Raw genomic sequence first — 13,203 nt, forward strand, 5'->3', positions numbered from 1 at the left:
TTTTGGCAGGCCGCAATTACACGCTCTTTGATAGTCATTTTGTTCAAATTCATCGTAAAAAAGGTAGTGGTAAGGGCAAATAAATAATAAGGATCGTTGAACTGTGAAAGATCGTTGAACTGTGGATGACCTAGTTAATTGGCGGGCAGTCAATTAGGTCTATATGTGACTGCTACCTTTTTTTGACAAGCATAGGACATAGTAAAGCAGCATCTAATACTAACTAGAGGATATATGAATATTATAAACTCAGTATAGAGCCTTCTGTAGTCTAAATTAACTTCAATTTGGCTGTGCTGAAAATTTGGGGTTCATGAGTGGACTCGGTGGCGTTTATCGCTCGCCTTATGCAGGGTCCAAAGTAAGTGCATCTCGCAACAAGAATCAAAATCATCCCGAAATAGCTCGATATAAGTGAATATGTTAAACAGGGCTAGTCAGTACGTGAATTAGCATGTTTGATGCAGGGTCCGGGGAAACAAAATTCATTCCGGAAATGAATTTTCTTTCTATTCCTTTGAATCTGAGTGTTGGAATCGATTTCGATCCTCTCTATATCATATAATGATTATATCATAATGGTCTTGCCACTGCGAAAAGGGTAAGTTGTCAAGTTCACACGAAATGGGGATTAAAAAACATTTTCGACATCTTCAAATAGTCGGATGCCAATTCATGAGTCATGGTTAGTTCAAGCATCAAGCGCCACCGTGGCGCTTGATGCTAGTCTCCTTGTTGATCCGTTTGGCCAGCAAAGAAAAGTGAATATTGGAATTAGAAATATTTTAAAATTATTGGTTTCCATACCTTCGATGTAATTATTTACTCTTGTCTTCCCTGGCAAATACAATGGCCCGGAATCCATCGGGATTATAAACCAAAAATGACCTCGGTTTCCCTGCTTGAGAATGCATTTATCCCCAAGAAAAGTCCAGACCCAGTAAGCATATAAAGTCGCAATAATCCATCAACTTGATTAGCACAAGTTTCTTTTCACTTAATCTGATTGAGATAGCTTCTGCCAGGTCTCATTCGAGTTTGACCCACAAAGTCGTGGACATCACCGATGCTTCCAAAAATCATGAGAGTACACATTGCAGTCCTTTCATTCGTGTCCTTTTATCATGGTGCTCTTGCACAGTATGAACACGTGTTACCAAAGAACCCACGTGTTTTCACGACCCAGAACGTTCTTCAGGGTGGCTGGGTACAGGAAATTCCTCTAGATGGATCCTGTCAAGCCCTTGACAGTATATAGTAGGTATTCTAAAGGCTGAATTTCGGAGAGTCTCCACTGAAAGAAAAAAGATGATAACTAATGATATCTAGCTCACGGAATGTTGGGTCAATTTATATTCCCTGCGAAGCGCCCGCGGACAAGAAGAATATGTGTACACTCTACAGGTAGGGAATCAGTCCGTGATGAATAGAGTGAGACCTGTAGTAACTAGAATCTAGTGGAAGCTACTGCCGAGATGAGATGGTTCAATTGACCACACTCATCTCAGCATGTTCGCAGGATATAATGAGGCAGGTGAGAAGAAATATGTCGGTGGACTTGTGAGAAGCGTTAGGTGGCAAGTCGTCGATAAAACGGCGTCCGTTGCCAATACCAATGGGCACGCTTCAAAAAAAACCCAAATCAGTTGCCCCGGAGAAAGCTGTAGGTCAATTGCAGACTGTGAAGATTACTTTGTCACAGCAAGATGTGCCTCGGGCAAATGCCAAAGAACTGGAGTGAGAGCACAACCAAATTTGTCTGGAAATGTTGAGGTATGGGATTATTAAGTTAAGCAACGTGTCGCTGCAGAGGAAGATCCCCGAGACCAGCTAATACGATAAGGAATATCATTGCTTCTAGTATAACAGAAAATAAAACATGTAAAATTGCTCTTTCTCGCTTATTTACTTTAGCATGATATTTGGGCATGCCACAATTTTGTACCTATTCCACAGGGGTGTAATCTAGTACATATAATCTTATTCATCGATTGAAAGAGCCTCAAGTACCAGTGGCCTGAGCTTCATACGTAGAATGAGGATCATCTACCTCTTTCCCATGAGCCACAAGACCCTCTATGCTGTCAGGATTTGTCCACCAATGAATGCCAGCGTCATCATCGTGACTGCACAAGGTGTCCGGTCCACCAACATCTTGAATGGCATGTCTGACACATATGTCTTGAAGCTCGTAGGTAGTGAATGAAATGGTTGGACCATAATGATCAACAAAGTTTTTCCATTTGAATTGGGAAGAGAAACAGTCTCGTGCCTTGAGCCTATCATGGAGGTGCTCAGCGAGGCTTTCGAAGTCTTGGTAGTCTGATGCCCAATCAAAGACATTCCAAATGATATAGTTGTAATATGCTGGGCCAGTGACATATTTGCACTGAGCCTCTGCTTTATGTGTCGAAATCGTTGTTGGCTCAGCGCCCATAGTTTTGGTCCCATCTTCAATAGTCTTGGCGGGGATAAGCTCAACGTCTGAATTAGCCATAGTAGAAGTCATAGCCGGTTGATAAACCTCTGTAGGATCCCCGACACCAACTGTTTGTGTGTACGGACCAACGCCATAGTCAGTTGTTATTACAACTCCCGAAGCATACATTGTACTTCGACTCATTGGATCAACATCAGTAAAGTCGGTAACAGTTTTTGGTGGTGCAACAGTAGGAGTCGTGAATGCAATAGTGCTGATTGCCTGGCAATTGCCTTCTAGTACTGTAGCTGTGCCTTGTATATGGGGCAATGGTGCCCATTGGGTCAAATCGTTTTTCTCGCATTTGCACCAGCCAGAATCATGATCATCGGAGGGGCCAGGATTGGAACACATCTGTGGATCGGCGGGTTCCTCGGGCGTATGAATGACACCGGTGTCAGGGAAAGTCTTGAGATCAGCGCACTTGGGTCCACTGGTTGGAAGCGAGAAAACGCTGACAGTTGGATCATATGAAGGACCTCCAATGCAGTTACAGAAGGTTTGAGTTGTGTGTGCTCCATGATACTTGTTTTCATGACAGCTAGCGGAATTGGCCGAGCTTTGTGTTGCCTTGGGACCAGAAGTAACAGATGGGGTTGAAGAAGTGCGTATGAAGCTTGTCATCGGGAAGGTCTTGATGTCACTGCAATCTTTGTCGGTTGGCTTCATGATTTGATGGGTCAAGGAGTGCTTGGACATTGTGGATTCACAACTGCATAGAGAGGAGCTTGTATCAACAACCCGAAGACTGCACATTGCGGTACCTGAGGATGTGGAAGTAGTCTTCGGGGTACTTTCACTTATGGTGCCACTTCCCTCATACACAGACAAGCAGAGATTGAATTGCGACGCGGGAGTTGTTGTAGCAGAAGAGGCCGATGATGTAGAAGAAGCTGTTGGGGTGCTTGAGATAGTGCCACTTCCTTCATAGACAGACAAACAGATATTGAATTGTGACGCAGGAGTAGTTGTGGTAGAAGAGGCCGATGATGTCGAAGAGGTTGTGGGGGTGGTTGAGATAGTGCCACTTCCTTCATAGACGGATAGACAGAGATTGAACGCCGAGGGTGAACTAGTAGATGTAGATGTAGATGTAGATGTAGTAGTAGTAGTAGTACTTGAACTAGTAGAACTTGAAGGAGTACTAGTAGTCGACGTCTGCTGAGATGTGGATGATTCTTTATCCTTATCGTCGTCATCGTCGTCATCATCATCATCGTCGTCGTCGTTGTCGTCGTCGCCATTGTCATCGTTTTTGGGATTGTCAGGGACTGGATCTGGTGAAGGTGGCGTGGGACCACCAGCTGGTGGGTTTCCAGACGGTACCCATCCTCCACCGAGACCCCAGCTACTGTCGTGAGGACATAGTATAGGGACTATACAGCCACCGCTAGTACCTCCACCAGTGCTTCCACCACCAGTGCCACAGATATCGCTCAGCGAACATCCCCAGGCGAGAGTAGGGTTTGAGTCCTTGGAGGTAGTGACCGAAGTACCAGTGAAAACAACACTGCTAGTCTCATGATCTTTGGTAATCGGGATGGTCTAGAAGAGTTAGTGAGATGTACCTTTTGTTCACTCGAAACAATTTACCGTTCTATGAGCTATCCCAACTGCGGCAGCCCCCGTGCTACTACTTGTACCGGTAATTGTTTTCGAAGACGAAGAACTTTCCAATTCGGCGTTTGACGAGCTGGGAGGGGATGAAGATGCCAGTGGTCCTGAGCTCTCTGGTGAACCAGGGGAGCTAGTGTATTCTGAACCATGTTTCGTGCTGGATGGTATCGACCCCTGAGAGCTTAGATGCGGGTTATGCGTGGAGCTGTGCTGTGCATCCGACGGAAGAGTGCTCGGCTCCCCCGGATGGCGTGTCCCAGAGTCCTTCGAACTGCCAGGGTCTTTGGGGGTGCCAGTCTCTTTGGAATGATGAGTGCCGGACTCTTCAGGACGACCGGTAACGGAATCTTTGGGAGTGCCAGTCTCTTGAGAATGGTGAGTGCCGGACTCTTGGGGATTACGTGCGGTGGACTCATTAGGAGTGCCAGTTTGTTGAGAATGATGAGTGCCGGACTCTTGAGGTCGACGGGTAGCGGAATCTTTGGGGGTACCAGTCTCTTGAGAATGATGCGTCATGGACGCTTGAGGGTGATGGCTGGAACTAGGAGAAGGTGTATTATCCCGAACCCAGAGTACACTTGTTACAGTTTCATCATTGGCTATGTTTCTCGCTTGAAGAACACTCGCATCACCAACGACTGAAGAAAAAAGTAAGTATAATTTCCGTGAAACAAATGCAAGGACTTCTGAAGTACGAACCTGGATCCTCATTGTTTGGAGAAAGGCTTGAGCCCTCAGATTGGCATACGAGGGCAAGCGATGCTACAATCACCGCCCAGAAAGGTTTCATGACGAATTTTGTTAAGCAGGAAGTTGCAAATTCTACTCTAATGGAGAAATCCAGGGCAATTGCTGTATTTATGCTACGTCCTAATTGTGTTTTCGCAGAACGGTTTCTATTTTTAATGCGCTTGATTTGAGATAAAGTCCTAGTGACTTCATCAAAATGGTATATTTGGGGCCATTAACTAAATGTAATAATAACCTGGCCAAGCGATCAGGTTGAGAATTTGAAGCTGATACAAAGATTGCCGTCATTGTGTGAAGTATTTCGGGGCCGCGGAAGCGCAAAGTGAAGAATTGGGGGCTGTTTGTTGATCATAACCGCGCTTAATTGGGGCCTTGGGGGCCAATTGGTCTAAGCTTAAGCATCCACATGCCCAATGGCGAGGGGGCCGGGGGGATCTTCAAGTTTTCGGGCCCCACACTTGGCTCACGTACCTTGCATATCAAACGACTAGAAGATAGTAATATACTGCAATATTCAGTTCACAAATTTCTCTGGAACGCAGTAACAGGATATCTCAACATATATGAAATTTCAATTTTAGTCTATATTTATCGATTATGACGCTTATTATCTACTTCTCTGGGTGTGTGTGCGTGCAATATGTGAAAATAAAGAAAGTGGACATTCAGTTCGCCCTTGGCCCCAAATTTTGCGCACTTTAGAAGTTGGCAAACTTGGACATGAATTTCATTTGGAATACAATTAGACCAGCAATTACACTCGAATATACAAATTTAGATCAAACAATGGGTGGATTGATGAAGATCACAACTTCCAGGTCCAGTTTTACACCAATGGGGGCCATGGGGCCGAAAGGGCGGCTAGATGGGGCCAGCGACCCTGATCAACAGCGAAGGTCATTGCAACATGCCATTGATCTTCACGAGTGATTTGAAAATTCTAGATTTCCATAAATAGGTTCGAACATTGAATTCTCTGGTATATTTAAATAGAGTCGACCAGGCAAGCCAGTGCTTCTCATTCTGTTCTATTCATCCAAATCACCCGCCCGACTCCCAATTTCCACATCGTCGAATTCAGGTCTAAATCTTTGAGATCTTTGATTATAATATTCTATCAATTATTTGCCACCTGCTAGGTGCATACCCATCATCATGGTCTCGGGCCCTTTCATGTCTTTCTTCCTTTTGATAGGACTGATTGCCAATTTGGTCTTGGCTGGTGTCCTCGGCATTGCAAAAGATACTTCGCTCGAACCCTACAAACTGCATTCCTACGGCTCTGTTTGCGACTTCAAAAATGAGCCTTCCAACGACCAATTTTTGAACTTGATCCAACAAGCATATGATGACATGAGGGAATTGACCGATAAAGTCCAAAAGAATCATCATAAGCCAAGCGCAATGATTGGTCTAGCCATTGGAAATCAAGTTTATTTCTCCTCTTCAGTAAGAAGTGACAAGAGCAAGCCTATCATATACAAACTGAGTTATCCTAAGAAAGGAGGAGACGGCTCGTTCAACAAGCTGCCTGAGATGCCTGAGCAGTTCACACAGGTCACAGATGCCCTTGAAGCTTGCTCGAAAGAGGCGAATTCGGACCCCCAACATAAGAGCAACGGAATGTGTGGTGAGCTCACGTCCACAATGACATGGATGATTGATAATCCCGACAAGGACATATCGAAAGAGAATCCTAGGGTCGCTGCATGGTGGGGGGGGACGGTTATCTGCCTCCCTGTTCCGGCGATCCGGGATCGCCCCAATGGGGGTGCAATAAATGGACCAAGGAGATGAAGTTTGAGGTTATAGAAGACACGAATAAAAACAGAGATCGAAAGGATACCCCGGAGCCTACAAGCACAAAAAACGTCGCTTTGGAAAAGTGTGCAAAGGTCGAACAGCCTAAGGGAAAAGGCAAGGGGGGGTAAGCGGGACGAGGAGTCTTCTTGAATCCCAAAAATAGGATAATGTATCCGGGTTTTGAGGTGATGAGGATGTGGGTAAATGAAATACCTGATATATACTGGTGTTGTAACGGTTACTCTATGGAATGTAAATAGATTTGATCTCATTAGAATTTCTCTGAAATAATTACCACATTCCTAAGAGGTCATCATATATCGTAGAAGCAATTGCGCCTCGCAAAAAATTAAATAGATAAGACTTTAGAGTATGAACAGGGAATAATAGACGGTGGTCATAATTGACCAGCCAGTAGCTTTGAAAGGTTTCAAGGCAGTATTCTCTGTATCTCACGTCCGCCTTATCTTCATGGCGGAGTTGACTTTCAGAGAAGCCCCTATTCAAATTAAGATATTGCAGAGATATTTTTGTCTTTTATGAGACAATTGAGCTGAATAATTTTTAGATGGCATCTTTATTATATTATTGATATCATATTAATTCTATGTAACCAAAAGGGCCCAGAACATGATTAAAATTTTTTCTGTCACCCAATGCCATTTCAAAGGAGAAAAAGGCTCTATTATAAAATCCCCTCTAACTGGAGTGGAATGTATGAGAAAAAGCTACCGGTTTTTTTCTTTTTTTCATATATTCCATTGTTTAGTTAATGACTATTGACTTTGGATAGGGAAATTTATCATTGAAAACTCATTTTATTACTGATAATATTTATTTTTGGGCCACTGTATGAGATAAAAATCTCCAACACGCCCCAATCAAGCTTCGCTCTGCACCTTGATTTATCGGCCCTAGACAATTAATGTAACATGAATCATCAGAGTCTATGAGACTAGCAGAATGGGGATTCTGAGCTGATTGGATCCAATGGTCTCCAAGTCGTAACGTATTCGTGAAGTGCCCTACTGGCCGTCCAGAATCCAGCTGGTAATGCGTCAGGGCTGAGAGCGATATGCATGTCCAGTCCTAAATCCTCGCATAGTGATCGAGCGACGGTAGTTTCTTCTTGAGCAATGTGCCCTCTGGAATCCATTGCAAAGTCTCGAATGATGATTGTTTTGAGTAGCGGTGCCGAAGTTTGTGCCGAAGGGAGAAACTTCTGGATAGCCCTGGCCACAGCATCAAGCCCCCATTCGTAAGTTTCCCCCGGGCTGAAATCCTCGACAACCTGGGTGTCGCGCGCCACACAATGAAGGTTCTCCCGAATGGCGAGCTTTTGGAGTGTCGATGGCAGCAGTTTGCTTAAACCCGGTGCGTCATCATGAACCCACCCGAAAAGCATGGCTGCCGGTAGCTCTGCGGTTTCAAGATGGGGCAATCGCTTTAAAACCCCTCGAAATGGCAACAATCCTTCTTCAATATTACCAAAGTCATTTTCATCCCATTGTGAGCCCAGATTTATTGGGCAAAGCTCAATACTGATCGAAAGGTTTTTGACTGTTCCCCCTATGCTTAAAAGTCCTTCAAGAAAGGCACCTTTCGTTTGCTTTCTAAAAGGAGGACGAGGGGACTCAATATCTGAGCCCGCTGCTTCATCCTGAGAAGGATAAACCAGGCCTAAATGAATTGTTTCTATTGATGAAAGCAGGGACAACAAGTCTCTGACTTCATTTTCATCAATATAGGACTCCATAATGACAAGCCTTTTGAGCTTGGCCAGATGGTTCACATTGCTCAAATCAACACCCGAGAAGTTTTGAAGCCAGATCTCTAGCGATTGCAGTGAAGGCAAATAAAACCAGCCTGCAAACTGGTCGGGGTCACAGGTCGGGAATGCCTCGGGGAAAATACAGCTTGACGGGTTGCCCTGAGATACTCGGCTGCAAGGAACATTCAAGCCATATTCGACGATAGAGAGCTCAGAAAATTTTGATAAAGTATTAGGTGGTGCGGAAAGAAGGGCATGTCGAATCATGAGACCTGGAAATCCGGACTGCCACACGAAGGTATAATCCAATCGTAAAGATCGCAGGTTGTGAAGCTGGGAGAGGATAATCGCCACAAATGCGTAGGGATCACCTTGATCTAGCGCCTGCATCCACCTCTGTGGGGATGGAAACTGTGCTCGACTGACAATTTCTTTTGCGGTATCTACCTCGCTCTTGAATGAAGCTGAGAGCTCCTCCCAGTTTCCATCAACTTTCGGGGGGTACCATTGTGAAAGTTGGTCCTTTGCGGGGTACTCCAGGCGAGATGAGATCATGCGAACATGGCGAATATGCGCGGCTAGATCTGGTCGCTGATGAACCACGCGAAATAATGATAAGACCCGTTTAAGAGGAGGTTGAGTCCAGTCAATATCGATTTGACGATACAGAGATTCCTCGGAAGAAATATTCAGGGTTCGAGATGCAGAGCCAGCCGAAGCAGCATCGGATGGAACAAGATGATCAAGAATTTGCATCAAACATTCTTGAGGGACTTCCTCAATGGAGCTATAGCGGAAAATCAGTGTGAATTCTCAAGAAGCAGGAATCAAAACATACCTTAATGTGGACTGTGTGCGATTCATGATGGTGGGGGAAATGAGATTAACAGAAGGTAGTGAATGTTTGCGGAAGCAGCGAAAGAATCTGAACATGAAATTTAATTGTATTTGTATTCACTGAAGGAAATAAACTTAAGTTATTTATAAGTTGAATGACAAATTTTGGGGGCGAAGGGGGCTGCAGTGGGAATTGGGGCCAAGATGATGTCGGTCAGACCCACCGCGCAGTCTTTTAAGCGTGGGACTCTCTTGGCAGATGGTTCAAGCTCTTACGTAGCATAAAACTCACCCATAAATGACTCCTACCATGATACAATATGGAACGGGTTTAAAAAGAGGAACAAATCAGGCACTTGGATAGACTAGGTTTTGGAAATCGAATTTCAAATACACAATTTGGCTATCGACTGGCGGTTAGGTTGTCCCTGTCTCGGAGTCGCGGTCGACTTTTGGGAAACATCTACCTCTCTGCTGTAATGATGATACCCATTCCCCGGATTCTGTATCAACTTTTCCATCATCATCGCCTTTTGCATCGTACGGATCCATTTCTGTTTCATGAAGGAGAAGACTTTCTCTTTCTGGGCTTACGCTCTTTCTATCCAATAGTTTGTTGGCACCATAGTCAACGTTGCTATTACTGGGGACTGGCGCGTTAGGGTGAGAGATACTATCACGTTTTGATTCCCGCAGCCCGGTTCAATGGCGCCAGTCTCTATCGCACGCTGACCTGCAGAAAAAGCGAAATCACCGGAATCAAAGTACGTTCGTTCCTTTAGTCCTGTAAGCGGGGGGGATGTAAAAGTTTAGTCAAAGCTTGAGTTTACCTTGTAACTCTTGTCAAGCAAGTATCCAAGAGGCTACTTTTCGTATAAACTGAAATGAAGTTTCTCCCTTTCGAATAGTGGCTGCAAGAGATGCTGTCAGCGTCGCAACCCTCGGTCTGCGATAAGACCTCATGCTTACTTCCGGTTTCGAGCTTTTGCGTCCGGTTTGAATTTTCAGTGAACCTGGATATTTTTCAATAAATATCACTAAGAGAAACTATCTTCATAGCCCCCGCTCGATAAAGAACATATGAAATTTTCGCCACGCATAGATGTGTCATTGACGTAAGCTGTTTCACGACCATGAATCGGTCATTAGGTATTGTCTGGAAAATGGTAACAGTCTGATCAATTTAGAATACCTCAGGAAAACTATTTAACAACAGATTACGATGACAAAGCCTGTTAATAAGCAATGCCAAGCAATTGGATGGTGAAATCGACTAGTAACGTTACGCTCTGTCGCGACAAGCTGTGGGCCTGTGGCTAATATCTCTATATCACGTGATCATCAAAGTAAGGCTAGCGCCGCTCGCCAAAACCCGCCCACGAAAACGAAGTGATGCTCCGGTGTTAATAATATTGAAGGGAGTTGATTGTTGTGTTAAGTGTTGTAGATATAAGTAGGCTGGTGGACAGCTATAAATGTACGCACGTGATCTCAGTCCCCATAATTATCTCAGTAACCGGGATATTCAACACTCCCACTCGCTAATCTGCTTCGTCAGAAGGATACCAGGGATCTTTCATCACGGTTGCCAGGCCCCATAAAAACCTTCCAAAACCAGTGGTAAAAAGGAAGGGAAAGGTGCCTGCACCTTCCTGGTTTGAAGCCTCGTGTCTGCTCTGTAGTTGGGATATACTTCAGTCCCACTGCCCCGGCGTCTTGGACTTCTCCTTGCCACTTTCGTTGGATATCAATATGCCTTGTACGCGGATGATATTCAGGGTTTGAGGCTACCGCAATGCACCCCTCTGATCAGGGGGCAGACGAAATGATTTTTGATTGAACACCGGGGGAAGCTGGGGTATTGGGAACTGCACGTGACTGAGGGGCACTGCGGCTCCTGGGAAGCTATTTTGTCTTGGCGATCCGAAAGCTGCGGGCGTTGATCAGTGCTAACAGGAAGCAGACCGGTAAGTTCACCTCACAAATATACATTGCACTTGAAGCATCATTCCAATCGCCGAGGAACCCTGGAAATTTAAGAGGAAAACTGATTTAATTGATATAAAAAGGAGTGAGCTGCAAACACATAGCTTGATCGCGCAACGTCGGTGGTGATCATTAAGGAGATTTGGGTGAGACTGGAAGAAGCGTAATGAGGTCACGTTTTAGATATGTAGACATAGATTTGTGGTTGTCTAAACAGAAATCAAAGGCTAAAAACGGGATTTTGTTTTGAGAGCATGAGAAATATAACACGACCTGATGAGCAACCGATCGCCAATGTGGTTGCATATCTAGCGAAATTATCGTAAGAATTTGGGTGATATTCTGAAGGCAGCCACAACAGCTTAAGTCCATTATAGGTTATCCAGGAACGTTCCTGGCTTAATCCGTATCTATACTGCTTAAGCGGCGAGATGAAGTCGTCAGATACAGGCGTCATCGGACCTTTTGAACGTATGTCATATGTACCGTGATTTGTGTGCAGAAGATTGATATTATCGTTGTCAAATTGAAGAGAGTCGATGAAGCCGATAGGAAGATTTGAAACGCTCTGGCCGGTAGCTAGATCCCAGATCCTGACTGTCTTATCAGAAGACGCTGATGTAAGTTGGCTTCCATCTGGCGACCAGGCAATCGATGTGACCCCTTCGTTATGCCCCTCAAGAGTTTGAAGATAGTGACTCCAGTTCTCCTCTACCACAGGATAATTTAAGACCCAGTCTGGTCTCCTATCCTAAAAAGATATCCTTATAAGGCTCTTTAGTAGGCTAAAGATAAGAGGTAAGCTATATACTTGTAGAGGGCTGCTTTTAATTACTGTTCTATAATATCGAATAAACCTAGAGGCGTCTTGAGCTTAATTTAATAGTATTCCTGACTCTTTTCTCTTCTGTTTTAGTACGCTACTTATCAGAAGAGAAGATTATCTTTTTTCTAATTTTAACCACTTACCTTAATCAAAATCTTGAGCTTTTGCATCATTTAGATACTATCCGAAATACTTCCCAAAATACTAAGAGCTTCTGGCCAGTAGAGGAATTTCTGCTGCAGAAACGTTTCTAAGCGACCTTAGTCATAAACTCCTAGCTCACAAGCTCTATTAAGTAGTCTAGCTTTAAGATAGTCTATCCAGTAGATATATAAGTATGCCACCGCTGCTAGTGGATTTAGGCTAGGTTTGCAGATATCCTTTGTATAGAGTCTAGATATTTGATATTCTAGATATTATGTTGAAGTGTCTTAAAAATACCGTTAAGAGATTGTATAAATATTATATCGTGTTTAGCCTCTATACCTCTGGGAAGTATCTCACTGAGTGCTTCCTTAAGTAAAAATTCCTTTACAGACTGATAAATAAATACAATAGTATATTTCTGTAACGTTAAAAAAGATCCGCAGATTATGATTATCTCTTCAAGAGAAATAAGATCATCGTAGTCGTCGTCCGGTAGTTTGATAAATAAAGTCAGTTTATATAGCGTAATAGGCCGAAAAATGATTGATATAATTACCAGTATTTTCTTGCAGAGCTCGGTATCTTCAGATTCGTGAACCTGGCTAATCATTCGACTATATAGAGCATCTAACCTAGGAAGTTAATTTTAGCTTCCTTAGTACATTTATTCGTATCTTTTCAAGATTCTGGCATACCAAGGCCACCCAGAGGAAGGTACCTTATAAGTTTAATAATAGGTAGGAATTAACGCCATTACAAATTTTATCGCTGTACCTTTTAGCCTTTGCTAATTCCTGAACTTTGTAGTAGATAAAATAATTCACTGCTCTAGATAGAGAAACCTCGTTCAGCTCTAATGAGATCAGAGCTACCTAGGCAGCAATGTCAAGCCGCTCAGTAATTTCAGGCCAGTTGCGGCTAGAAACAACCCACTTTATCTATAAATTGACTGATAACTCTTGGATAATCAAGTCTAGAGGAGAATAA

At 43.8% G+C, this 13,203-nt stretch overlaps 5 protein-coding genes across 5 annotated transcripts; 1 reads left to right on the forward strand and 4 right to left on the reverse strand.

Moving 5' to 3' along the window:
- Positions 1-2,002: 2,002 nt before the first annotated feature.
- Positions 2,003-4,886, reverse strand: N7481_012752 (uncharacterized protein; the record flags this gene model as incomplete). The annotated part of the gene is made up of 4 exons (XM_057271971.1): positions 2,003-3,551; positions 3,636-4,024; positions 4,073-4,734; positions 4,796-4,886. The coding sequence occupies 4 exons, from the start codon at positions 4,884-4,886 to the stop codon at positions 2,003-2,005; spliced, it is 2,691 nt and encodes an 896-aa protein (XP_057116159.1).
- Positions 4,887-6,001: 1,115 nt separating this feature from the next.
- Positions 6,002-6,643, forward strand: N7481_012753 (uncharacterized protein; the record flags this gene model as incomplete). Its single annotated transcript, XM_057271972.1, has 1 exon — positions 6,002-6,643. One exon carries the CDS (start codon positions 6,002-6,004, stop codon positions 6,641-6,643), a length of 642 nt encoding a protein of 213 aa, XP_057116160.1.
- Positions 6,644-7,604: 961 nt separating this feature from the next.
- On the reverse strand, positions 7,605-9,284 carry N7481_012754 (uncharacterized protein; the record flags this gene model as incomplete). The annotated part of the gene is made up of 2 exons (XM_057271973.1): positions 7,605-9,207; positions 9,259-9,284. 2 exons carry the CDS (start codon positions 9,282-9,284, stop codon positions 7,605-7,607), a joined length of 1,629 nt encoding a protein of 542 aa, XP_057116161.1.
- A 2,179-nt stretch (positions 9,285-11,463) lies between these two features.
- On the reverse strand, positions 11,464-12,239 carry N7481_012755 (WD40 repeat domain-containing protein; the record flags this gene model as incomplete). The annotated part of the gene is made up of 2 exons (XM_057271974.1): positions 11,464-11,994; positions 12,213-12,239. 2 exons carry the CDS (start codon positions 12,237-12,239, stop codon positions 11,464-11,466), a joined length of 558 nt encoding a protein of 185 aa, XP_057116162.1.
- Positions 12,240-12,329: 90 nt separating this feature from the next.
- N7481_012756 (uncharacterized protein) lies at positions 12,330-12,826 on the reverse strand (the record flags this gene model as incomplete). Its single annotated transcript, XM_057271975.1, has 2 exons — positions 12,330-12,478; positions 12,511-12,826. The coding sequence occupies 2 exons, from the start codon at positions 12,824-12,826 to the stop codon at positions 12,330-12,332; spliced, it is 465 nt and encodes a 154-aa protein (XP_057116163.1).
- Positions 12,827-13,203: the final 377 nt, after the last annotated feature.

Source organism: Penicillium waksmanii, assembly GCF_028829765.1.
Source record: "Penicillium waksmanii strain IBT 27052 chromosome Unknown utg000010l:1.0-3698451.0:1.0-3701458.0, whole genome shotgun sequence".
Taxonomy (NCBI): Eukaryota; Fungi; Ascomycota; class Eurotiomycetes; order Eurotiales; family Aspergillaceae; genus Penicillium; species Penicillium waksmanii.